General features: G+C 41.9%; 1 protein-coding gene across 3 annotated transcripts in view; it reads left to right on the top strand.

The window, feature by feature from the left end:
* The window catches only part of cd2ap (CD2-associated protein), a 185,079-nt gene that overhangs the window by 97,759 nt on the left and 60,060 nt on the right, over positions 1-27,260 (top strand). For all 3 annotated transcript variants that reach the window (XM_067984523.1, XM_067984522.1, XM_067984521.1), the window contains exons 4-7: positions 9,016-9,119; positions 16,834-16,957; positions 22,323-22,534; positions 24,037-24,097. In XM_067984523.1, coding sequence (XP_067840624.1) covers positions 9,016-9,119; positions 16,834-16,957; positions 22,323-22,534; positions 24,037-24,097 — 501 coding nt within the window. The remainder of the gene's footprint in view (positions 1-9,015; positions 9,120-16,833; positions 16,958-22,322; positions 22,535-24,036; positions 24,098-27,260) is intronic.

Here is a 27,260-nt window from a genome sequence, read left to right as displayed (position 1 = left end):
TCGGAGTTTCACTTTGTTCTGGTGTCGGGGAGGACTTGATCAGGATTACGGCTCCTTTTGAACTGTAGCTGTAGCATTGGTGTGAAGCTAAACAGCTTTTCATCAGTGCTACAGTTATTTTGTGAATGTATCTTTTGGGAGCCCTGAGACAAATTGTAACTTTCTCAAGCTGACAAGATCACCTAATTAAGAACAGTGCAGGATTGAATCTTTGATTTTTCTGGCTTGTATGGCTCAATATTGTACTACATGTCGCATTAACCCACAGATGTCTGGGAGCTGAATCTAGACAAACATTGGCACAGTTAATTGGTGTTTATGAGCAGTATTCAGTCAAGAATTTCATTGCCCCTGCAGACTCTGGGACAAAGCCAGTTTTCCAAGGAACAGTGAAAAAGCATTTGATCACTCGATGCTTCAACAGTGCTTTCAAAACATGCAGTAGTACCTTTTTTGTCTCTGCTTCTACTGTATAATCCAGTAATGAAAATTTATATTGGAAGACTGCCTCTTTCTGTTTGAACAGAAGCAAAATGGTGCAAAGCCTATTTAACTTCTCTTGAGCCAGGCTAGAACTGTGGTTTTCAAGCTTTTCTGTACGGGGTGCCCCCTGTAAATATAGACACGTTCCCAGCAAACTCAAAGTTCTGACTTTGAAAAGAAACTGTCCGATGCCGAAAGGCAGAGTGTGCTGTCATTGCAGAAATGTTAGCATCAGAAGTAATGTTCTAGTAATGGATTGAAATCTGATGATCGCTCGGACTCTGGCATCTACTCAGGAACCCTATAGATATGTTCCTTAGTTTGATAGCCTATCATCTAGAGGTGGGCTCTTTTGATGAAAGCATTGTAGAAATTTTAGCCCAGCCTGGTTTCAGTATTTGCTTCCAAAAATTCCAGAAGTTCCTTAATGGGGACCTTTTTTTAAAATGAGGTGAATAAATCTCCAAATTACTACACCTGCAGCAGGTTTCAGATCTTTGAGCGAACTATAATAAATCAATCAATAATTTGACTTAACATGAAAACCTATCTGTTTGTTTTCTCCATCCACCTTCAGTGCTCTGTTCTAGACCTTTGCACAAGTAATATTGGTAGTATATATGAATTGAGTGCACAGTGAATGTTTCGTGGCAGAAATTTAAAAAAAGGGGAATGATTTGGGTGTATTCACCTTGGATATCATTTCTGCATGTGATACAAATTGTGATAAGGCAGGAGGTGTTTTTACTTTTTTGAAAGCTGCTTGGTAGAATGAGTACACATCGGAATCTCTTCAGGAGAGCTTATTTAGATGACAGACAAGTTCAATCCTGTTCTCGCCTGACTGCCAGCAAAAGTGCACTTCCAGAAGTGCTGAATATTGTTCAGGAGCAGTAATCCTGGCTGACACGGCCTCTACTGCAGGCAGACTGGGAATACAGCATGCAACCTTCCTGGTCTGTATGTTCAGCTACTCACTGAGCAATCTGGAGAGGTGAGGTTGTGCTTGGAAATGACCATTCAGTCACTGTGACCTCCAGTTCAGAGTCACCATTGCAGTTGTTTGATTTCTTCCTCCTTTTGGGGGAAATATTGTTTTCATTTGTGAAACTTGTAAATATTTTATTCATTGAAATTTAAAGGAGTACAGTAAATGTCATACTGCTACAATTTTATACTTGTGTATTATGGGTGATAAATTATACGTCAGGTCCTTTGACACATTTTTCTTTGCGAAATACTGGAAGGAACAATTCATTTTATTGGGATTATTCTCGGACAAATCAGATGTATAACAGTGTTTGCATTGTATACAAAATAGGTAATGAGAAGGCTGCTTCCAGTAATATCACATTTGCAGACAAGATAAAGCTATATGGTTGAGTGACCAATGAAGTGTGTGTACAAGTCTTTGATTGCTGTGGAATTTAGTAATGGCAGATGAATCTCCTTTCTAGTCCTGGAACGCATCGTTGCCTTGCAGCTATGCTTCCATCTTTCCTAAAACACTCTGTTCAAAGGCTTCGAAACAGAGGCTTCCATCACTGAGAATAGACTAGCCACCATCACCATCAACATCCTGTGTGACTGCAGCTGTAGCCTCCATCTTCCTCACCGCCTCTGCTGCCTTCAATACCGTCGACCATTTCACCCTCTTTGAACATTTCTCGTCCACAGTCCATTTCCGTGGCACTGCTTCTGATTCCACTCATACTCGTTGTATTAGATGTTACACTGCCTGAAATGTCTTCTCTTGTGCCCGCACAATCATATCTCGTGTACCCCAAGGGTTTTAGCCTTGGACCCCCTCTTCATTATTTACGTACTATCCCCTTGGTGGCAATTTCTGGAGTATGAGGCCAATTTTCACATGAATGCTGGTGACACCTAGCTTTATCTCTCTGCTTCTCCATTCAATCTAGAACATTCCCCAGTCTCTCAAAACTTCTATCTAACATTAAGACATGGATGATCCAAAACTTTCTCCAGCTTAATATAAGCAAAATAAAGCCATCTTCTCTTGCTCCCACAAGAACCTATGTCCTTCCAGCCTCTACTCCATCTATCTTCCCAGCTGTCACTCCAAGTTAAACTCAGCAGTGTGGAACTTTGGTAACCTGCTTGACTTTGAGCTGAGCTTCCTCTGTCACAGCTCATACATTGACAGCTAATTGACTGGGGAGGGTGAAGGACGTGGAATGCGGGAATAAATTTCACATTTACCCAAGAGCAATCAAATCCCGGGTGGAAAAAAAAGTCAGCAACTTTTGGTAGCCATGAAAGTGTAACATTTTGCATTGTTTTTATAAGCCCTAGAGTGGTGCTTAAACCCATGATTTACTGGGCTAAATTTTCATCTTCACTATGTGGCTGGTGATCTGACGGAGTGGAGCTTTCAATTTTCATTCCATTGACTTCAATACTCCAGCTGTCATCTAACTAAAATCTTCTACAACTTCAATATTACTTCCTTCCTTTGTGTTCTGTACCTCTAGATTTAAGAGCAAAGATTCCGATTCCATTTGCCTTTGCCAGGCTTTATCCAGTTGCTCTGTCGCCTTCAGTAATCTGAGTACCTGCACATCAAAGTACCTCTGCTCCTCTAATATGTTTAGAATTTTACCATTTTCTTTCCCTATTCTTATCTCTAAGATGCACAACTTGCATGTTTTTAATGAATTGCATCTGCCCATCCTGCTAACCTATGTTGACCTACTGCCGTTTATCGCAATCCCCATCACAGTTTGCCATACCCCCAATTTGTTGTCAACAAAAAATTTCAATATTATTCCTTTTAACGGTCTTGGCTCAGGAATTCATGTATCTAGAGCGACCTAATTGAGAAACAATATTTTGATGTGGACTGTAGCTAAAATTATATTGGGGAATTTCCTGCGGTCTCTCACAGTGGTATCCTGGTTATTTCAATTTGTATTGATTTACATGTTCCTGAGCACAGTAAGTTTATCCATCCACCCATGGGTTACCTGGTAGTTTTTGGTGTGCATGTTAAGCGCAGCAAAACCATGGCCCCACCTGTAAGAAATTTCAGTGCATGGATGCTTCAGATAGAAATGTCGAAAGAATGCTCCAAATGTGGTTGAGTCAGCAACAAGTCTCGAACCTTCCTGGAAGGTGAGGTCCAACTGCCTTTTCTTCATTCTTACATCGAGTTACAGCACAGAAACAGGCTATTCGGCCCAACTGGTCTATGCTGGCGTTTATGCTCCACACAAGCCTCCTCCTACCCCTCTTCATCTAACCCTATCAGCTTACCCATCTATTCCTTTCTCCCTCATGCTTATCTAGCATCCCCTGAAATGCATCTATGCTATTTGCCTCAACTACTCCTTGTGATCGTGCGTTCCACATTCTTACCAGTCTTTGGTGAGAAGTTTCTCCTGAATTCCCTATTGGATTTATTAGTGACTATCTTATATTTATGACCTCTCGCTTTGGATTTGCACACAAGTGGAAACATTTTCTCTACCCTATCAAACCCTTTCATTAGCTTAAAGGCCCCGATCAGGTCACCCCTCAGTCTCTTTTTTTTTCTAGAGAAAGAGCCCCAGCCTTTTCAGCCTTTCCTGAAAAGTGTATCCTTTCAGTCCTGGTATCATCCTTGTGAATCATTTTTGCTCCTTCTCCAATGCTTCTATATAATTTTTATAACATGGAGACCAGAACTGTGCACAGTACTCCAAGTGTGGTCTAACCAAAGTTCTATACAAGTTTAACATAACTTCTCTGCTTTTCAATTATTTCCTCCAGAAATGAACCCCAGTGCTTGGTTTGCTTTTTTTTTTCTGGCCTTAATAACCTGCAAAGCTACTTTGTAATTTGTGTATCTGTACCCCTAGATCGCTTTGCTCCTCTACCCCATTTAGAGTTTTATTATCCAAGCAGTATGTGGCCTCCTTATTCTTCCTAACAAAATGCATCACCTCACATTTATCTATATTGACATTCATTCGCTTAATTACATGCCCGTTCTGCATGTCGTCTTGTATTTTGTCACATTCTTCCTCAGTATTAACCATACCCCCAATTTGGTGTCATCTGCAAATTTTGAAATTGTACTTCCAATTTCTGAGTCCAAATAGTTTATGTAAATTGTGAACAACAGTGGTCCCAGCACTAATCCCTGTGGAACACCACTTCCCACTTTTGCCTGTCTGAGTAGCTATGCATAATCCTATTCTCTATTTTCTGTTTTGTAGCTAGCTTGTTATCCATTCTGCTTCCTGTCCCCTGACTCCACATGTTCTGACCTTAGTCATGAATCTAATATGCAGTATCTTATCCAAATATATGATGGTTACTACATTACCCTTATCTACCTTTTTTTTTATTCGTTCATGGGATGTGGGCGTCGCTGGCAAGGCCAGCATTTATTGCCCATCCCTAATTGCCCTTGAGAAGATGGTGGTGAGCCGCCTTCTTGAACCGCTGCAGTCCGTGTGGTGAAGGTTCTCCCACAGTGCTGTTAGGTAGGGAGTTCCAGGATTTTGACCCAGCGACGATGAAGGAACGGCGATATATTTCCAAGTCGGGATGGTGTGTGACTTGGAGGGGAACGTGCAGGTGGTGGTGTTCCCATGTGCCTACTGCCCTTGTCCTTCTGGGTGATAGAGGTCGTGGGTTTTGGAGGTGCTGTCGAAGAAGCCTTGGGGAGTTGCTGCAGTGCATCCTGTGGATGGTACACACTGCAGCCATGGTGCGCCGGTGGTGGAGGGAGTGAATGTTTAGGGTGGTGGATGGGGTGCCAATCAAGCGGGCTGCTTTGTACCCTTTCTGTTACTTCTTCAAAGAATTCAGTAAGGTTGATGAAGCATGATCTTCCCCTTTGAAATCCGTGCTGACTACTCTAAATTATATTTTCGGTTTCTTGATGTTTTTCTGTTACATCTTTGAGTAAAGATTCCATTATCTTTCCTATCAACGACATTAAACTAACTGGTCTATAATTCCCTGGACTTGTTTTGTCTCCCCTTTTTAAATATAGAAAAATCATTAGTTGCTCGCCAGTCCTCTGGCACTATTCCCTTTTCATTTGAATTTTTGTATATATGTAGTAGTGCCTCTGCTATCTCTTCCCTAACTTCTTTTAATATGCGTGGATACAATCCATCCGGACCAGGGGTTTTATCCCCTCTAAGTTTGATTAGTTTATCAATTATCTCCCTCATTTTTATTTTACAGTTCCTCTCGAGAGTTAGGGCAGGATAAGTCCAACATGTATCACTGGTCAGGTTTCAAGTTTATGCAGTAGTCAGTTCTGGGTGCCTGGGTATAGTCACCGAGAACCAAGAATGGTTTTGCTGCTTTGTGAAGCTTGGGATTTTGGGATCTGTACAGGATCTGCAACAGAGACTGATAGAGCTCAGGCACAAAATTGTTCGAAGTACTAGTCGAGGCTACCTGTAGAATTTTACAAAGCACAAGTCTGAGGCATAGCAATGAAAGTTTAACCCACATGGGATTATTGTGGGCCTCAGAAGTCGTCCCCCTGTTAGGGACCTGGATGGAGGGAAAAAATATCTCCGCCAGGCAATCAACAGCCAAGAAACCTGTTACTGCCTCCTTTTGCTTCAGCTGCTCAGTGACATCCATCTACCCTTTCCCAATGCCACCAGATGAGGATCTAAGATGGTGGACTACATCTAATTAGTACATTGAGTTCTGGTGTACTTCATGCGGATGATGGAAAAATTAAAGGAGGGTTATGCTGTCCCCTTCCCCATTAAAATCAGGGGACTAGTTTTCTTGGCACTGTTGTAGGATTTCAAATGAAAATTTGCAAAATGTTTACAAACTCTTGTTTGGTTGGAGCTTTTGAAAGTGGTTCCTGTGGGCAGGCAACTGTTTTACTTCTATGTATCAGCCTACTGCAGATTTCAGCCTGAATATGAGCTGAAGATGGGTAGTATGGCAGGCCAGCTAACTAGTTGCTGTTGATCTGAAGGATGTATACTTCACATTGGAATCAAGGGATCCCACTGTAAGTACATAAAATTAAATATAAGATTTCATGTGTAATTTAATTTGGGTGACTACCTGGCCAAAGTGGAGTCATTGGTAGATTTTTGCTCAAGTCAGTTCTGAAACTGACCTTTTCATCACCTGTGGCGCTTTAAATGCAAAATTGCAGTATTTCGGCAGCAAATTCACTATATGTGGTGAACATAGAAATTTTCAGGATGTGCTACACTATGCCAAACCTTTTTTAAAATATTTATTCTCGGGTTGTGGGCAACTCTGGCAACATCACATTTATTGCCCATCTCTAGTTGCCCTGAGAAGGTGTTTGTGAGTTTGCCTTCTGTCTTTCTGAGCCACTTGAGAGAATATGAAGAGATAAATGCCTTGTGTACAAATGAGGTTACGTGTACGCCAGACAGACAGGGTGGCAGGTTCCCTTCCATGAAAAACATGAGTGAACCAGTTATGTCATGTTACAACAATCTGGCAGCTTTATAGTTTTATTTTCTGATGCCAGTCCACAAATTGCCAGGTTTGCCCCTGTAATAGGCGGAAACCAGTCTAGACTATGCTGCTTCAACTCCAGTGTGTGGTGAATGACGAGTCCAGCTGTAGCCCATTCATTGTAGGCCCTTCATTGGATTGTGTGGGCCCAACAATGGTCGGGCATAGTATCCTTTCAATTGAGCAGTTTGAAGTGATCCAGACTCAATGCAAGAATAACATTACATCCTAAGTAGCACCTGTATGTTCTAGGATTAATTGCTTCATCTTCAGCTTGTTCATGCACTGTTGTTGAAGTAACCCTTGTATTTAAAGCTACCTTGCACAGCAGTTGTGGGCATCCTTGTTTTTGTCCTTTAATTAAGCACATGATAAAATAAAAGTAATTTTGTGCAGCTCTTATTGTTTCAATAAAACAATGTAATAAGTTTTTATGTAATAGTAGTAGTATACACAGGCCTTTTTAGATTCTTTTGGTAAAGAATATTTTTAGTAAGCACCCTCCAATCCTTTTGGCAAGTTTATAGCTGGAGATACTGAGATATGTCATGTGAATAAAGGTGACACGTTTAACAAAGGGAGCATTTGGTTTTTGCCCAACACTGTACATGTGCATCTTCCAGCGGATGCCACCTGATAGTTGGGAGTGAATGTCTGACTGAAATTTCTTCTCTATAGCCTGGGGGCACTGAGGTCAATGGTAACATCCCTACTTGTTCCCAACTGTGATTGGTTTATTCAGCAAGGGCCAGGGTTGAACTTGCAGCCTTTTTCATTTGTTCCCCTCCCCTCCCCCCCCCCCTCCCCTCCCCCCCCCCTCCCCTCCCCCCCCCTCTCCCCTCCCCCCCCCTCCCCTCCCCCCTCCCCTCCCCTCCCCTCCCCCCACCACTACCCACTGAACCATTCAGGAATTTAAACTTATTTTGCTGATGCTTATCGGTGGTGGTGAAATAGTTAATGAATGTGTATAGCAGGGATTGTAAGTTTATGTTTAGGAAGGTATATTAAAATAGGTAGTTTCACATTCTGTTCCGTGTATCAAGAGTAATTTTCTTCATAAACAGACTTCCATGAATCTCACAACTGATATTGTGATAGGTGTCAATGCAAGTTTTTTTGCAAATGAAAATGTTTTGCCATAAAACTTTTGAGAATATATTGTATGTTGATGTATCATTGTCCTTCAGTACAAGAGCAGTACCCTGTTATGTGGCACAGTTTTGCTTTAAAATATATCTAGATCTGTAGTGGATTCTCATAAGCTTTGCTCCGAAACATAATTTAGAACAAAATACATCGAGAGGGTATTGGTGATTCGATAAATCAAATTTAGTTTTTATTGCCTGGGATTCTAGCATTTTTACCAGTGTTTTGGATTGGACACTTGATTCCAAAAATTTCACCATGATAACAGCAAAGCAGCTGCCTTGATGAGAAAACCCCTTATACAGCATGAAAGATTTAAAAATTGATGCCTGATTACGGAATGAAGATATGAAGTTGCCTTCAAAGCAGAAATAGTTTTCAACAAAAGGAATTTTGGCAGTTTTTTGAAAGTGGAAGGAAGTAGGAAATCAAGAATATTCAGCTGTTACAAGCACGTGTAAAACTCATCAGGAAGTGACATTTTAAAAACTGCTGCTCTTGAGCAAACACCAGTCATGGCTTTAACCAATATTTATCTTGCTGTTTTTTGATTAGTGACCTGGTATTTACTGACGAGTTAAAATTAGATAATGCAGGGTTTAAATTCTAGTTCAAAATATGTGTTTTTATTGTTGGAAAAATACAATAATGTATGTGTTGTATTATAATTGAGTAGTACAGTTCTCTTTCAGATACTTAAGTGCTGCGTGACTGGAGAGTGGGTGGGATCTTCCTGAGAAAGCTGCTTAGTTTGTGAACAAAAATCAGATGCTGAAAAGAAGTTTAGGTTTAATCTGCTGTTACAATAAGGTTTTTTTCAAGCAACTTGGCATCTTTTTAAAAACAAATTGTTTTCAGTCAACACTGTAAAAGCAATGTCTGTGATGTCAATCCCAACAGGAAGATCCAAAAAGCGGCAATGTGAAGCAACGTTTGATTACATCCCTCAAAATGAGGATGAATTGGAAATAAAAACTGGAGATGTCATTGAAATAATTGAAGAGGTAAGGCATTTTATTGACCATTCAAATTACTTATTTTTTGTCCTCTGTATAACAGCAGTTGAAAATTGTATAGTAGTGATGAAATTATTTTAGTATAAAATATGCAACCTGTGAATGTTTTTTTAAAAAACTTTTTAAAAAAAAACAGCAGAATTCTATTTGTCCACCACCAGATGTGTACAGATTTGTTTGGGAGACTAAAAGCCCTGTGCTTTCATTTTCTTAATTGAATGATTACCTTAATTCTTGAGTCTGTGTTTGTAACTATTTTTAGATATGGGGTGAGGTGATAGCTGCCAAACTGGTTGCAAGATTTCATGCTGCTGTCTGTTGATGATTAACTCGGCTCAGGTGTGGAGAACTGTCAGTATTTTCTATGTCTGGACTTGAATGGAATGGACACAAAACTAGTTTTTTGTCAGTGATGTGTTAATTGTGCAAATACAAAGGACTTCGAATTATAGTTGTGCAATAATAGGACATGATATTTTACCCATTTTGTATACATGGTGAGTTCAAAACCTTTGTTCATCTAGGGGAGTCAATTAGTGTAGTCTAGGAAAAGGAAATGAAGATTGGAAAGATTTGCCTGCTTTTGTATCTTGGTTAGAGCCACAGTGGAATCGTCCCGGGGACAAGTTTGTTGCTGGCCTAACTCGGAGGAATGTGTAATATGGGAACTTGAGCGAAAAATTTACATCTTTAATAGTATATATTGAGCTCAAAAGGAGTAATTGTGGCTCTGGAAGAAAGTGTTGCGCTATAGAAGTCCTTGCAACAATGCTGGTGTTGCACATGATTAGGCTTGTTAGTGTATTATGGATTTGGACCTCTTTTTAACAAGTAAATTCTTCCTTCTCTTTCCCCCAACCCCCTCCTGTTCTCTTGTGTGGACTTTGATTCATATTGGGGATTTTTTAAAATTCGTTCATGGGATGTGGATTTCGCTGGCGAGGCTGGCATTTATTTCCCATCCCTAATTTCCCTTGAGAAGGTGGTGGTGAGCCGCCGCCTTGAGCCGCTGCAGTCCGTGTGGTGAAGGTTCTCCCACAGTACTGTTAGGAAGGGTGTTCCAGGATTTTGACCCAGAGACGATGAAGGAACGGCGATATATTTCCAAGTCGGGATGGTGTGTGACTTGGAGGGGAACGTGCAGGTGGTGTTGTTCCCATATGCCTGCTGCTCTTGTCCTTCTAGGTGGTAGAGGTCGAGGGTTTGGGAGGTGCTGTCGAAGAAGCCTTGGCGAGTTGCTGCAGTGCATCCTGTGGGTGGTATACACTGCAGCCACTGTGCGCTGTGGTGAAGGGAGTGAATGTTTAGGGTGGTGGATGGGGTGCCAATCAAGCGGGCTGCTTTGTCCTGGATGGTGTCGAGCTTCTTGAGTGTTGTTGCTGCACTCATCCAGGCAAGTAGCGAGTATTCCATCACACTCCTGACTTGTGCCTTCTAGATGGTGGAAAGGCTTTGGGGAGTCAGGAGGTGAGTCACTCTCCGCAGAATACCCAGCCTTTGACCTGCTCTTGTAGCCACAGTATTTATATGGCTGATCCAGTTAAGTTTCTGGTCAATGGTGACCCCCCAGGATGTTGATGGTTTCAGTAGATTGTGGGTGTTTTCTCTTCTCCTTAGTCCAAGGTCATTGTGATTGGTGGGAATCATACACTAACTTCAAAAGTTACAAATACACTAAACACCCATTTCAGGGGAAGGCAACAGTGCCCTCAAGAAGTAATCCAAGAGTGCATTCATACTACAAATCTTGTGTTGGTACAAAATGGTTTCCACTTTGCACTGACTCTAACCTTGTGCCATGTACATCTGAGGTCCAGGACTGACCTGACTCTGGAGTAAAGTGGGGTGAGAAACCATCCTGGGGTGTGTTGTGCTTTGCCCTGATGTCAGATCCTGACTCCGGATTTTGGCTATGTATTTACAACAACAACAATAACTTGCATTTATATAGTGTCTTTAACATAGTAAAACGTCCCAATGTGCTTCACAGGAACATTATCAGACAAAATTTGACTCTCTATAACTAGGTCTCTTTTATATAGTTAATATATCACCAGGTCTCTGCCTTAGCTCAGTGGTAGCACTCGTGCTTCTGAGTCAGAAGGTTATGGGTTCATGCCCATCCCAGGGCTGACATTTCAAAGTAGTATTTAGGGAGTACTGCACCGTCGGAGGTGCTGTCTTTCGGACGAGATGTTAAACTGAAGCTCACTCTCGTCTTGGGTGGATGTAGAAAACCCCATGGCACTATTCGAAATAGAGCGGGGAAGTCTGGTGACCTGGCCAATATTTATCCCTTAATATTACTAAAAACAAGATTAGAAAGTCATTTATCTTATTGTTGGTTGTGTACCTTGCTGTGATTTTCTAAATTACAACAGTAACTGCTCTTCAAAAATACTTCATTGGCTGTGAAGCGCTTTGGAATGTCCTGAGGCTGTGAAAGGTGCTATATAAGCCTGTCTTCCTTCCGCACCCCCCCCCCCCCCCCCCAAGGTGGTTTTGCACTGACGCTGCAGTTGTTGCGTAAATATATGTTAGATTGATGAATATCTGGACACGAGGAAAAGCTTTTTGACGCAGCAAGTAGTTATGATCTGGAATGCGCTGTCTGAAAGGGTGGTGGAAGCAGATTCAATCATGGCTTTCAAAAAGGAATTGGATAAATACCTGAAGGGAAAAAATTTGCAGGGCTACAGGGAAAGGAGGGGGGGGAATGGGACTAACTGGATTTCTCTTGCAAAGAGCCGGCACAGGCTCAATGGGCAAAATGGCCCTCTTCTGTGCTGTCACCATTCTGTGATTCTATAAGCAACTGGCATGTGAAGTATATTCTAGGGATAATTTGCATCTTTGTCTGGTTCTTGCCAGTGATCTGCTTAGCACTCACAATGTACACGTAATGCCATTTTCTCATCATCTTTCTGCTTTTCCTCTCTTGCTCTTGTGCTCACTCTGTGTGTTGGTTTCCCTCCTAGATGTTTCATCCTCACCTGTTTTTTTTTCTAAACTCCATTGTATTTACAAGTTACATTGAAACTACAGCACAGAAGGAGGCCATTCAGCCCAACTGGTCTGTGCCGGCGATTAGGCTCCACACGAGCCCCCTCCGTCCTTACTTCACCTAACTCTATCAGAATAGTCTTCTATTCCTTTCTCCCTCATGTGCTTATCTGGTTTCTCGTTAAATGCTGTTTGCCTCTACACCTTGTGGTAGTGAGTGCCACTCGAAGAAGTTTCTCCTGAATTCCCTATTGGATTTATTAGCGACTATTATATATTTATGACTTGTAGTTTTGGACTTCCTGATAAGTGGAAACATTTTCTTTGTCTACCATATCAAACCCTTTCATTATCTTAAAGACCTCTATCAGGTCACCCCTCAGCCTTCTCTTTTCTAGAGGAAAGAGCCCCAGCCTGTTCAGCCTTTCCTGATAAATATTTCCCCTCAGTTCTAGCATCATCCTTGTGAATCTTTTTTGCACCGTCTCCAATGCCCCTATATCCTTTCTATAATATGGAGAACAGAACTGTGCACAATACTCCACGGGGTCTAACCAAGATTCTGTACAATTTTAACATAACTTCTTTGCTTTTCAATTCTGTCCCTCTAGAAATAAACCCTAGTGCTTGATTTTGCCTTATTGGCTAGTTTGTTCTTTTTAGAGGAATATGTTTCTCCTGAACTCTGTTGATCACCATTTTAAATATTACCCACTGCAGTTTCTTTGTCAATTTATTTTCAGCGTTTACCGTCCCTGGTTCCATTCTCATTTCTAATCTATTACTTTGATCGTTCTCTTACTTATGTCTTTCTCAATCATTATTTTAAACCATATTATGTTATGATTTCTATTGTCTAGATGTTCCCCAACTCTTCTATTATCTGTTCTGGTTCATTTCCCACTATTAGATCCAGCAGTGATTCCTCTCTTCGGCTTCTCACATACTGGGTAAGAAAGCAGTCTTGTACTCACTGTAAAAACTCCATTTCCCTTTTGCCTTTCCCTACCTCTTGCCAGTTTATTTGGGGGTAGTTGAAATCTCCCATGATTATTATTTGATTTTTTTTACTCGTTTCATGATTTGTCTACATATTTCTTCCTTCACTTTGCTTCCCTTCCACTATTAGGTGGTCTGTAGAATATACCTATTAACGTGATCGATCCCTCCTTATCCTTTGTCTCAATCCATATGGATTCTATTTCTATCTTAATGTTACTTATGTCCCTTTTTCCTATTGCCATTATGGTGTCTCTGATTAGTACAGCTGCCCCCCGCCCCCCGACCACCAACTTCCTTCCCTATCCTTTCTAAATACATTATATCGTGCAATATTTAACAACAAAAACAACAATTGGCATTTACATAGCACCTTTTAATGTAGTAAAATGTCCCAAGGTGCTTCACAGGAGTGATTATCAAATAAAATTTGATACCAAGCCACCTAAGGAGATATTAGGACAGGTGACCAAAAGGTTGGTCAAAGAGGTAGGTTTAAAGGAGCATCTTAAAGGTGGAGAGAGTTAGGGAGGGAATTCCAGAGCTTAGGGCCTAGGCAGCTGAAGGTACAGCCGCCAATGGTGGAATGATTAAATTCGGGGATTCACAAGAGGCCAGAATTGGAGGAGCGCAGGGATCTCAGCAGGTTATAGGGCTGGAGGAGGTTGCAGAGATAAGGAGGGTCGAGGCCAGGGAGGGAGTTGAAAATGCAGTGAGTTGTTATGAGCTGGAATGCACTGCTTGAAAGGGTGGTGGAAGCAAATTCAATAATAACTTTCAAAAGGGAATTGAATAAATATTTGAAGGGAAAAAATTTGCAGGGCTGGGGGAAAGGGCAGTGGAGTAGGAGTAATTGGATAGCTCTTTCAAAAAGTCAGCATGATGGGCCGAATGTCCTCCTATGCTGCATGATTCTATTTTCATAGTATCAGAGTATGTTACAGCACAGAAGGAGGCCATTCGGCACTTGTGCCTGTGCTTGTGCCGACTCTTTGAAAGAGCTATCCAATTAGCCCTACTCCGCTGCTCCTTCCCCATAGCCCTGTAAATTTTTACTTTTTTTGGAATCGGAGGGTGTGGTCATTCAGGTCTGTGAGTGGTGGAAGGGGGTTGGTTGGTGATGGGAGGAGCAGAGTGGCGTTAGGATGTTACAGAATTGGGAACAGGGTTCCTAAATATCTTACTGGCAGGTAGTTGTGGGATCTGGGTGTTATCCACCTGCTCCGCAATGTGGTTTAATACCTGTTCCACGTCGCAACAAGGAATGCGGGCTTTTTCATTGCAGAGTAGAGGGGGGAAATGACTGGTGGTCAGGTGGGTTGGGGGGGTGGGGAGGTGGGGGCAGATGTAGGAAGGTAATGCTGCCCCAGGGGAAATGGGGAAGTGCTGATGCAGTGCAGCGGGAGAAGTGGCAGCAAGAAATGGAGGGGCAGCAGTGGAGACCATCAAAGAACGGGCTGGATTTTTTTACAGGCCTTGTGGTATTGTGAAATGGAGCACTGAGGAATCAGTAGTAGTTCAGTGTAATGAGTAGATGTTTAAGTGCGTTAGAAAAGTGTGGAGGAAGGAAGTGTGACACTTACAGAAGTGTGCCGGTAACAAGACTTCTGATACTTTCGATAGATTATTTTCCTGCTGCAGTTGCACTGACCAATATAGTTTGTTACTCAATGCCTTGTCCACCCCTCACCCACGTCTACAGCCTATCATATTTATTTCAGTCGCTTATGGTAATTATCCAACTGAAATGGCAGAATGTTTAAAAAAAATAATTTTCTGCACTTTTGCTGGCAATAATTGTTCTGTGATCAGCTAGCAGAGTGTGTAGGAAGCAGTTTTCTTCCAGTTCCTTCTCCTCCGATGTGAATGGCTTCCTTATTTGCAGGGTACTCCTTCTAGATTTTACTGTCAGTCCTGTTTCTTATGTAACCATGTTTCAGTTATCCTCACCACATCTGGCTCTCGCTATTGATTATTGCCTCCAGTTCCCGGTTTTGTTTCGGATGCGCATTGCTGTACAGGCAATTTAATTTGTTTTTAGTAATTGTTCTCCTCTCGTTATTTTAAAGTCATTTTGTACTTATGTTCTATAACTGTATTTGTTCCCTGACAGTTTATGTTCCCCATATTCCTTAACTTGGTGTGACCTTTACTCTCATTTCTTAATTTTGTTTTTCTTCAGACTTATGTTATCTTCCGCAGACCCCTCCCCGCCCCCCCTTACTAGTTTGAAGCCCTGTTTATCCTTTCCGCTTGGACTCTGGCCCCATTCCCGTTCAGGTGGAGCCCGTCCCAGCTTCTTCCTGTCCCAGTGCCCCATGAAATAGAACCCTTCCTTCCCACACCAGTCTTTCAGCCACGCATTCACCTTCCTGATCTGTCTATCCCTGTGCCAATTAGCACGTGGCTTGGGTAGTAATTCTGAGATTACCACCCGTGAGGTCCTACTTTTTAATTTAGTTCCTAACTTCTGATATTTCCTCAGCTGAACCTCCTCCCTTTTCTTCCTGAGTGCCTTAGTGTGGAACCCTGGTATAAAGTTAATTGTCCACTTTGACTAGCCATGGCCAACAACTTATGTTCTTATTTAGTGTTGTAAGATGTGTAAGACTGTCACAAAAAAGCAAATTGTTTTGACTGGCTTTGCCGAGTGAACAGTGTTGGTCATGGCTGGTCAAAGTGGACAATTCCTGCAGTGAAGTTTAAATTTATACTTCAACGGAAAAATGTAAAGTAAACTGTTACTGTCTTGACTGTTTCACAACGCATCAACAACCATGATATTTGTGCAACCAGTTGTTCCGGGGTAGTTGGGAAAGCAATTGTACTGGTCATTTACGACTAGCAGAATGTACTGCGGGCAGTACCTTTATGTCATACACACAAGTGGATCATGAGGTACTGGCTGTCTGTATTGTGTGAAGCATATTTCAACATGGAAAATTAAGAGAAGTGAGTTGAGGCACCAAGAAGGATAGAAAGTTACCAGAGAAAGACGCTGATAAAAATCCATTTTCTCTTGGTAGACATGAGCTTCGTATTTGTGCATAACTACAGGATCTGCAGTTTTCCTGAGGACCGATACTTGAGCCAAGACAGAATCCCCTTTCTGTGTGGCTAAATGCAGCAAGATTTTGAATTGTCTTTTATTTAGTATTTTTCTCCTATGGAAACTGATGATGTGGCATTTTCTTATTGGCCGAGTCTTGCCAGCAGAGAAATTAAACTAGTCTGCTCCATTGATTGGCTGAGAAAAGTTGTTTGCTTAAGACAAGGTGGGTCATATTACAACTGTCTTCTATAATATTTTCTGATTCTGAAGGACAATTGCCTGAAATGTTAACTTTGGTTCTCACCACAGATGCTGTGCCTGACTTGCTGAGCATTTCCACCATTTTCTGTTTTTCTTTCAGTTTTCCAGCATCTACAATATTTTATTTTATGTTGCAACGGAGCCCTGTTGAATAATTTTAAAAAGATCAAGTGCCCCATCTAATGGTCATGATATTCAGCACATAGTATTTGAGCTTGGGCAGAGAAATGGCATTTAATGCCTCTTCTCTTGCACATGATTTCTCCTCAAGTTCCATTTTCTCTGGAGGTAACTTGCAAAGCAGATATGTTAACCAATGCCTTACCAGACTTTTGTGCTATTTACAGTTTAATCATTCCAAGCATTCACATGATTTGTTCCTTGCAGGTTGAGGAAGGCTGGTGGAAGGGAATCCTGAATGAGAAAACTGGATTGTTCCCATCCAATTTTGTTAAGGAGTTGATTGATCAGACCGAGGATGGAGAAACTAATGAGGTGTTAAATGAACCAGGTAAAGATGGCTTGTAAATAAAAAATAAAAAGCTATCAATTTTTTTTAAGCAATAATTACCTTGGGTAATTATGTGAAGCAAACTATTCATATATGCAAATAAAACACTGCAGTATTGTCACTACACTTGTATTAAAATTAATTATAATTTAAATTGAGCATAAAGTGTAGCTTTTTGATGTTTTTTTTAAACAGAAGGGCTAACAACACAAAGAAGAGATAATGGAGTAGATTTTCGTTTTTTACCGCCCGGGCATTAAGCATCGCCTGGGCGGAGCACAAAGAAAAATCTGGCGGAGAAGATCACATGCCTCTTGCAGAACCCACCAGATTTTCCTTCTATTAATTTCAGTGGAAGGAAAAATCAGGTGGGTTCTGTTACCAGTGTGCAGTCCTCCCGCCTCATTTGCCCGAATAGATCAACGTAGCATCCAGGGAAACTTAAGAATAAAACATTTGATTGTAGTAAAAGTAGATGAGAATTTGAAGTAACTTCCATTTTTTCCAGATATTTAATTGGATGAAGAGCAAGGCGTTACAAAGTGAAACAATTAAATGGGGAAGGAGGGCCAGAGGGAAGAAAGTCTGTACCTTAGTGCTAAATATAGAATAAGTATTGTTAAGATATGGCTGCTGTCAAAATATACATCTTTTATATGAAAAAGTTTCTTTATCTAGTATGGAGGTAGTCACTCTTGAACAGGTATGGTTCCAAGGACACGAGCAGACTTTCAGGTGGCTATTCTTCTTTTCAGTCAAGGCAAAGAGTGCTAACTGACTGATATGGAGGATTGTATAGCCAAACATGATGCTGTCCAACGATTGGTGGCTGGCATTAAGGAGTTGGAGCCCCGGGTGATATGTTTTCTTTACCCTAGGCTGGGAACGTTGAGATCAGTTGTAGAATCTCCTTGGGTCCCCTAGCTGACGTCAGGTAACTTCACAGACAAGAAATGAAATTAAAGCCTTCCTGGCCTACATGTGTCACTATAAAATCAGGGGATCCACTTGTCCACAGAGCTCGAGTATTCCTAGTGATAGGCGCAAAATCCTGCAAATTTCTGTACTTCGTGTAGCCCTGAAAGCATTAAAAATGTCAGTTCCTAAATATATCTGAGCAATAACAAATCACTTGCCCTAGACATGAGGTGGAAGTGTGCATACTAACAGACGTTTTTATTAGCAATACATTGGGCCCGATTTTAGCAGGGATGCGGGTTCTCGGCGGATGGGCAAGCCGGCCCGTGGGTAACGCGCCCGGTGAAATTAGTGGGTTTCCCGAGCAATCGTAGCAGGCAAACCACTAATTGGATTCACTTACCTGCTCCTCCGGGTTCCCCGCTGCTGATCTGCGCATCGGGCGGGCTGCGCATGCGCAGTAAGATCTGTCAGCTGGAGGCGCTCTATTTAAAGGGGCAGTCCTCCACTGACAGATGCTGCAACCAATAGCAAAGATGACTGCATGGAGCAGCCCAGGGGGAAGGCTCCCGCCAGTTTAATGATGCCTCACCCCAGGTATCAATACATGGGGTGAGGAGGAGGGGGAGGACAGAGATCTTCCACCCGGCGGGCGGGAGGAAGCGGCCCGCCTCCGCCACCAGGAAGGCCTGGCTCGAGGTGGCAGAGGGGGTCACCTGCGCCACCAACATATCGCCCACCTGCACACAGTGCAGGAGGTGGTCCAATGACCTCAGTAGGTCAGCCAAAGTGAGTACACGAAGTCTTTCCCTTACACTCCGTCTGCCACATCACTGCCCCCACCCCACATCTCCTTCGGCACTGCCAACACTAATCTGTCACATCACCCCTCATACCCACTCAAACCCCATTCTCATCTTACCTGCACCTACTCACCTCGCGAGTACTCACCCCGCCACTACCACGCAACCCAATCCTCATATAATCTCATGGCTCTATCCCATACTCGCCCTCTCGTGCATCTCTCTCACGGCCAGCCTCACTCAACCTGCCACCACCTGTGCTGCAGCCACAGGGCATGCATCACATATGTGCAGTAGGCAGCGTAAGGCAAACGTGTCGTGAGCATGAAGGGGATGCACAAGGGTGTTTGAGGGTTTGTCATGGTCGTTACTTATATTGAGTTTCAGAACAACTCGCATCACACATTATATTGGCACCACTACTGCCATGTCTTCGCGAATCCTGTCCGGTTTGTGCAATAATGCCCGCTCCTGGGTATCACGATGAGGACCCACCACTGATGCCACCCATTGTGTCACTGCAAAGTGGGTGTAGGTGTATTTGCAGGGCTCTTCTGCGCAGACGACTGAGACATCGGCGATGTCCCCGGTTGCACCCTGGAAGGCTGTGGAGGAGAAGTTCGGGAGGGCAGTGGTGACTTTGACAGCGACAGGTAGGAAGATGGTGCACGGGCCAGCCAGGAGCAGCTCGGCATGAAAGAGGCTGCAGATGTCCACGGCTACATGTCGAGTGACTCTGAGCCTCCGTGTGCACTGCTGCTCAGAGAGGTCCAGGAGGCTGAGCCTCGGTCTGTGGACCCTGTGGCGAGGGTAGTGCCCTCTGCGACGCATCTCTCTCTGCTGTAGCCCTCCCTCCTGCTGTGCAGGTGGATGTGTCACAGCACTCTGTTGTGGAGCTCCACGTGTCAGAGGTGGACGGCGTGGACGGCGTGGATGGCGAGGCTGGTGAGGCTGGTGATGCTGTTCGCCCTCCGAGGAGGTCATGACTGCAGCTACGGCAGCCCCCATCCGCAAGATGTACATCTGAGGGGGTCCGCAAGGTAGGTACATGTCTCCGGACCCTGGGGTAAGTGTGCAGGTTGGTGACTTTGACCGTCAGGAGGAGGGTGTTGGAGGCCAAACTTTGTCCCAAGTGACAGAGTGGCCTCCTGCAATGGGTGAGGGTCCCCCCCCCACCTGTCAAATGGACCTTTGCAGCTGCCACAGGCTGACAGCTGCAACACGTCCATTCGAGCTGGGAGTGTTTCCCCCAGTGTGGGACTGTTTCCCCCAGTGTGGGAAACAGTCCCATGTTGATCAAAAATCACACACAGTCCCTTAATCAGGTCAGTTAATGACCTGAAATACCAAACTAAATATTGTCAAGTGGCATCCCGCTGCCTTTAATTGCCTGCGGGATTCCCACCAGCGGGGGCTGCGCGCGCACGCCGGCGCGTCAGCGGGGAACCCGGAAGTGGACGGGATCAAGGCGCGATCCGATCCCGCTCCTGGATTTCGCGATTTTCGGGGGCCCCCGCCGAGAGCGCACCCGATAGCGAGTGCTAAAATCGAGCCCATTGGGTTCTTTAAGTAGTATTTGGGATTGTTTAAGAAAAAAGTACTGAATCATAAAATATTCATTCTCTGCATTCTTCCTACGTATGCCACACAAGTAGGTGAGTTGTACCACGTTTATTGGGTTGGGGGTTGTTGGTGGGGCAGAATAATCATGGAGTACATCACCTTAAGAGACGGTCATGTTAGCTGCATGACCGTCTCTTCCTGCACAGTATAAAAGATGCCCATCCAAAATTAGAGCCTGTTAACTTTTTCTCCTTCTCACAAAGCATTCAACCCTTGTGGTACTGGGTGATTTCATCTCATTTCAAAAAAAAAACGTAGGTGACCTGAAAAGGCTTTCGAAAGCTCAGTTTGGGGAACTGATTCAGAACAGGAGGAATTTACATTTCTCATCCTCAGATGTGGTTGCTCAGGAGACGGATGCCCCAGGGAAGAAGCTTTAGCTGAATTTGCAGAGTTTGATGGTATTATTCTTTCCTCGCAATCAAGTGCAACCCAAAGGAAGAATATATATAAATAGCTCTCTGATAGTTGGCACAGATTGAATATACTAGTTTATTGAATCCCACTCTCCTACATAGGGAGCCCAAATATGGAGTAGGCAGATTTTCACACAGGAGTCAATGCAAATATGGAGAACATGTCATATTTATTGGATATGTGTCTTGCAGCAGCGGTCGTCTCGTTTTGCCTACTAAGAATAGTTTAAGGTCCTGTTAGAGAATTATTATTTTCACTGTTGGTGAATCTTTTATGGATTACTTTCTTGAAGTAGCAAGGGAATGTCTGTTGGGAGTAAGTGCAAAACAGGCACATGGAGTGATCCTCACACTTTCAAGAACCACTATCATTTAGACTTATGGTTGTAGAAGACTTCCACTTTGGAAGACTTGCCCTAGCAACTAATCTTGGATTAAACATAAGGGCCTTCTCTTCCTACAGTCTTACTTGATCATTCTCCTTTATAGAGAATGACCAAGAGTGAAGATTACCTAACTTGCAGGGTTGTCTTCATTCTTTGAACTGAGGCATCCTCCAAATGCCAGTTTTTGCCCACCCATCCCATCAGGCTCTTGTTCAGGGTTTTTCCATCTTTGTACCATATTTCTGCTGGCTGTGGTCAAAATGCACTAATGCTCTGCCTTTGACATATGGGGCATGATTTTAGCCTGGAGCCGGGAAGTGTGGGGGGGTGGTGAAATTCCTGACTGGAATCTTGGAAGTACAGGTTTCCCCACAAATTTTTGATGTAAGGGCGTTTTTTTTTTGCCGGCTTCCCTCCTGACAGGCTGGCCTGATTGATGGACTGGTCAGTCGGACGGGAGACGAGCAAGGAAGAGGACGTGATCAGGTAAGTGTTAGTGGGGGGGGTCGGGGATCAGGGATGATGGGAAGCGATGGGGGGTGGTTGCTGCAGATAGGTTTGTTGGGCCTGGGGGAAGCACTCGTGCTCCTCTGGGCCCACAAGCTGTGCTATAAAGGCACTTGCCTGCAGTTTTGGGCCTTCTCGCCTCCTCTCACATGGCATGAAGGAGAAGGCCTGGGAATCCTGGCCCCCAGGGTTTAAAATCAAAAAAGCTTTGAAAATGGAGACCCACAGCCTCCTTAAAAGCTTTTAATGCCAGACCCGCCTCCTGAGAGCGGGTTGGTGTCCAACCCCCGTGAAAACTGGAAATGGGCTGGTTGGGGGTAAGTTTTAGATTTTTGCTATTGTTACTGCCCCCAACCCACCTGTTTTTCCTAGGCTAAAATCATGCCCATGGTTTTTATTCTGTGGGAGAAGAGAAAGGTCTCACAGACAAATGCAAAGAATTTTGAAAAGTCTTAAAGGGATGTTTGCTTTTATTGGCATCATGGACATATGTGCTTTTAATCCTTTTGCTTGTGGATGGTGTCTCAGCTTGAAGAATGTAGAGCCTATATAGGTGGTTATCCTATAATTTGAGGCATAATGCTGCTATAGCCCTTGCAAATTGGTTTGCTTACAGTTCTCTGTTTATGCTGTATTTAAAGATAGGTCTGTTATATTAGCAACAGTGATCTTGTTTAACATGTTAAGCAAATTTGATTCTCTGATGTAACAGACACGGCCATCAAGGATTTGATTGGAGTGGGACCTGCATCACCAACATCACCTATAGAATTTACAGGAAATGAGAGCTCAGTAGGAGCAGGAACAACAGCCCAGACAAAGAAAATCCGTGGTGTGGGGTTTGGAGACATATTTAAGGAAGGATCAGTAAAACTAAAATCAAGATTATCCATTACTGAACTGGATGATAAAAAATCAGAAAAGGTAGGCCAAGTATTATTGGAGTGGTATTACCTGCAATAATTAGTTTGCATAACATAAAGTATCACGTTTTGTTTAAAATGAAAGATTAGGAAATCGAATCACCTGAAATCACTGAATTTGTAGAAAATACATGAATTTTCAATGCACATATCTGTTGGTTAATTTGACTCACCTACAGTAGTAAAATTGTCTTTGGAATTGGCAAAAATATTAGCTTAGTTACATGAAAGATTAATTGTTAGCTTGGTTCAGTGGTAGCACTCTTACCTCTGTCAGAAGGTCATGGATTTGAGCCCTGATCCAGAATTGAGAGCGTAATGAAGGCTGATAGTTCAGTGCACTACCAAGGGAGTGCTACATTGTTGGAGGTGCCATCTTTTACATTAAACCGAGGTCCTATCTTCTTTTGTTGGATGTTAATGATCCCGTGGTAATATTTGAAGAAGGACAGCGCGTTCTCCTGGTGTCCATACCAGCATTTATCTATTAACCAACAACACCAAAACAGACTAACTGGTCACTTGTCACAGTGTTGATTGTGGGACTTTGCTGTTTGCAAATTGGCTGCCATATTTGCCTACGTTATAACAGTGATTACACTTCAAAAGTAATGTGTTGCGTATGAAGCACTTTGAGATGTCCTGGGGACATAAAAGTTGCAATATAAATAAAAATGATTTTTTTTTTTTCTCTCTACGCCTAATTTTTTTTAGTGAGACTGGGATGTGAAAGGCTGCGTGTGACTGCCTCATTGTGTATGGTGGTTATATTGAGTGGGCCAAATAGGTGGATAAGTGGGAAATGAGGCTGGTTGGGCTGTCTGGGGGTTCCCATTACTAACTTCGCTGGAGATTGCCAAAATCCTATGGTTGATGCTGTGACTGAACCTACTACTCAAAGCTGTGCATAAACTCTCAAGAATAAAAAAAAATCATTATTAGCATTGATCATCTTAATGACATTTCTTGTCTGTCATGCACATCAAGTGGCTTTCACCTTTGGGGAAATATCCTGTTTTTTGAGGGCTATGTTGAGAACTGTGTGGTGATAGTAGGAGAGAAACCATACACTTTGATGCATGCTGTTGATGAGCCCATCAAATAGACTGAGATCTAAGGCTACATTTCCTACAAGTGGTGCCTATTTAAATGTAGCGACAGGACATACACAACCATAAGCACTTTGACTGGCATTATGACTGGAAGAAGTTCTGTCACTCTACAAGCAGGCTGAATCGGATATGTCAGTTGCTGACGTATTACTCAATTCAAGAATTGGTTATTAAATTTTGTTCTTGAGATCAATGAGTAAATAAAATCAAAATAATTCTGTTTGAAAAATTCCAAGAGCAAGTGGCTACAAAGTCAGTTTTATTGCGGAAGAATGGCTTCATGTGTTGTATGATAATTGGGCTACTCAAGAAATAGTTGGTGTAATGTAATTACAGCTGTTTTGATCTTGATATGTTCACTAATTTCATGCAATTTTATCTACTTTTACAGCAATCAACCCCAACATGTAATGCAGAGGCAGTGAAAAATGAACCAGAAAATAAACATAAAGGTATCGTTCAGAAACCCTATTTACAAATCTGTTTCCTACCAATTTATTTTTTGATAGCAATGCTTCAACTTAAGTCAATGTTAGGTGGGTAACTCAAATGTTTGACAAATTCATCAGAAATGTCAGTAGGTAATGGGCAATTGGCATAGCCAAAGAAGGCAAATAGTATTATATTAATGCTAAAAATGTATAGTTCATTATAGTGCAGATAATATTCATAGGTTGGATATTTGAAGTGTTTTTGTGTGTGATGGACAAAAAAAGATTACTCCTGCTTTTAACATCCGCGTGCTTCTACTGCCCTCTGGAGGAAGTGACTAGATGCAGAGCATACCTCTTCAGATAAGGTCTAGTTGTTGACCATATTTGTTCAAAAGCCATGTCAAATCCAAGAAGTCATGAAATTCAAGATCAGATAGCAACAGTTCATTCAAAGTGCAATCAATCAGATCAAGATATGGCACAAGAATATTAAATACCTCCTCCAAAAGGTTGATCCCAAAACAGTTTCCAGTCCTGAAAGCATAGATGCTTTGAGAGCCAAATCAGATTGTTTTCTTGTCTCGTGTATTTTAGTTGTCCCTGTCTACTGGCGTCATCCTATCCAAACAAAAAGCAGTAAGCATGTGCAGATTTGTTCAAAAAAATCCAAGTCAGACCCTGATAAAAGTAAGATCCCATGTGTATATGATGCATTACAACAACCGTTAAATAGTGAATGCACAATCTTAGCATCACCTAATCACTACTACTTGACTCTGTTGTTTTGCAGTATGGGCCTTGCCTTCGCCTAGGTTTCTCAAGTTAAGAAAAAAACCTTCACTCCATTTACAGTGGATCTGTTTTCTTTTGGTTAAGAATACATCTAGTGTATTAGTTATGTTTTTAAAATTCAATATAAATATACTAAGCATCATACGTTGAAGGTGATCAGATTTTGAAGCTCTTTATTTCTTGGATTTTGTGATTTATACTCTGAAATTTCTTAATAATTTGGCAGTTTTTGAATTGTTTGTTTATTATTTTAAAGCTTTTTAGTTTCCTATCAGTAATGGTTTGACATAAAACCATAAGCTAATGCTTTACATAAACAGGTACATAATCTCTGATTATTGGCTGCAATACTTTTAAGATTTTCAGTGCAAATGAGTGCAGTAATTAGTTGATAAATAATCTGCTGTTCAGTCTTTTGATTGGAATTGCTGCTGTTAACATTGAATATTTTCTCTACCCTATGGCCTACAATATAGCTTGTTAGATGAACTTCAAAAAAAAAGTAGGTAGTTCTTGATGTTTACAGCTATGAATTCTGAGCGAGTAATTTTTTTGTATGATGTAAAAAAAAATTATTTTTGTAGTAAAACTGCCCCCAACTTATTTTGTTTAAAACTGAACTGTCTTTTAGAAATATGACATCTTGTTGTAGGCTCAGGTAGTGCGATAGGGATTTCCAGTAAGCAGGTAAAGTTGATGGGGAGGGGGAAAAGAGTTAGTTGCTGATAAGTCACAATGCTCCATTTTGGATTGTTGCCATTTGGTTGTAATTACATCTCCATTCTGAAAATGATAGAGTAGGAAGCAATAAACTTAAGATGTTGCCCTCAGATTTTTGCATAATTTGTACTTCAAAAATTCACCAATTGTCATATGGGAATACACTAATAATGTAGGTTGTTTTTGTACTCCGTAATACGACTTTTGGAGTATTTCTTTCGAGCAGATAGCTCACACTACATAAATTATAAAGTCTATAGTCAAAAGGATAAACTTTTACAGCGATTAAAATTTTGGGCGTGGGGAAGTATATCATTTTTTATTTTGAGAATTGGAGAGTACTGTACCAAAGAGTACAAAACAGATTCTGGTACCAGTAGTTTATTTATCAAGGACTCTTGATGGACTTAATATACCAAAAGTGGATTTTTAAATTTCACTTAAATTTTGTTAGGAGGAGTCAGTTTTTCAATGCAAATAGTTCCAGGAGATGGAAAGAAAGGATAGTGTTTCAACTAGATTGGAAAAGAACGCCCCAGGCCCGTGGAGACTGGTTTGGTCAAGATGAATAAAATGAAATCAATATGGAAAGGTGGAGAGCACGCGCACTATGCCCGCAATAATAGAAGATTGGGAAAGGGTAAGCCTGAAAAGACTACAAAAAGTGAGAATGGGAGGGATGAACAGAGAAAAATGAGTTCCAGATTTTGGATTCTGGATGAAGAAATGGGAGCTTATAAAAGACTCTTTTGTTCAATAAATCCCACCAGTTAACAAGTTTAACTCTTCAGTGACACATTAACTTTTCTGGCCAAAGGGATAGGTCAGGCTTAGGAGCGTTCAAATATTAATAAGATAGGAGCATAAGGAAAACAAATATTAGAAAGGGATCAAAGGATATTGAGCATGCTAGAGTTACATCTGGACCATCTAGGTTGTTGCGATTAGTCCTACACTTTCTGTTTCTCTTCCCATCCCCCGAGCAGTGGACTTTTCTGAGCAGTCTCATTCTGTGAAGAGGCAGGGTGGTTATTGTAGGTCCACTTTAAGTATTCATGAATACTTAAAAATCCCTGTGATACTACAGCTAGGTTCAATTGAAATTTGTTGAAATAACATTCCTGATGTAGTTTTGGTTCATTCCTAAGTGGTGCCCTATAGTAAGGGCCTCCTGAATCTATATATTTAAGTGTTTAAGCTAATCAACTCTGTTACAATTCAGATCAAACAAACTAATTGCATATAAGGAAAACGGAGGAATGTTTTGTTACAATTGTTAGTTGTTTCTTTGCCCTCCTTGGATTGAGTTAGTTTGATGAGTTGATCTGTGGTTGTAGTCATTGTAATGCCATTCAAATATTGGTTCTGGCCAACGGCCCAAATGCTATTTAGATTAAGACTAATGATTACTTTGATGCAACTGTGCCAAAATAGTGTACAGAAGCTGCAACTGCAGGTCCATCAATCAACTCATTTGCAGTTAATGCACCATAGAATCTCCAGAATGAAGAGTGACAATACAGCATGCTTTAAATTCCTTACAATTGTGAAAAGATTATCGAACAGTAAATATTTATTTTCCCAAGCATACAGCAAGTTTGTATAGCAGAGCAAAGAAATGTCAAGTAATTTGTTCAAGAACTTTGCTTCAAGATTGCCCTGAGTTGAG

This window comes from Heptranchias perlo, chromosome 5 (assembly GCF_035084215.1).
Source record: "Heptranchias perlo isolate sHepPer1 chromosome 5, sHepPer1.hap1, whole genome shotgun sequence".
NCBI lineage: Eukaryota > Metazoa > Chordata > Chondrichthyes > Hexanchiformes > Hexanchidae > Heptranchias > Heptranchias perlo.
Note: the sequence above shows the minus strand (reverse complement) of the source record. Positions and strands in the feature narration are given on the sequence as shown.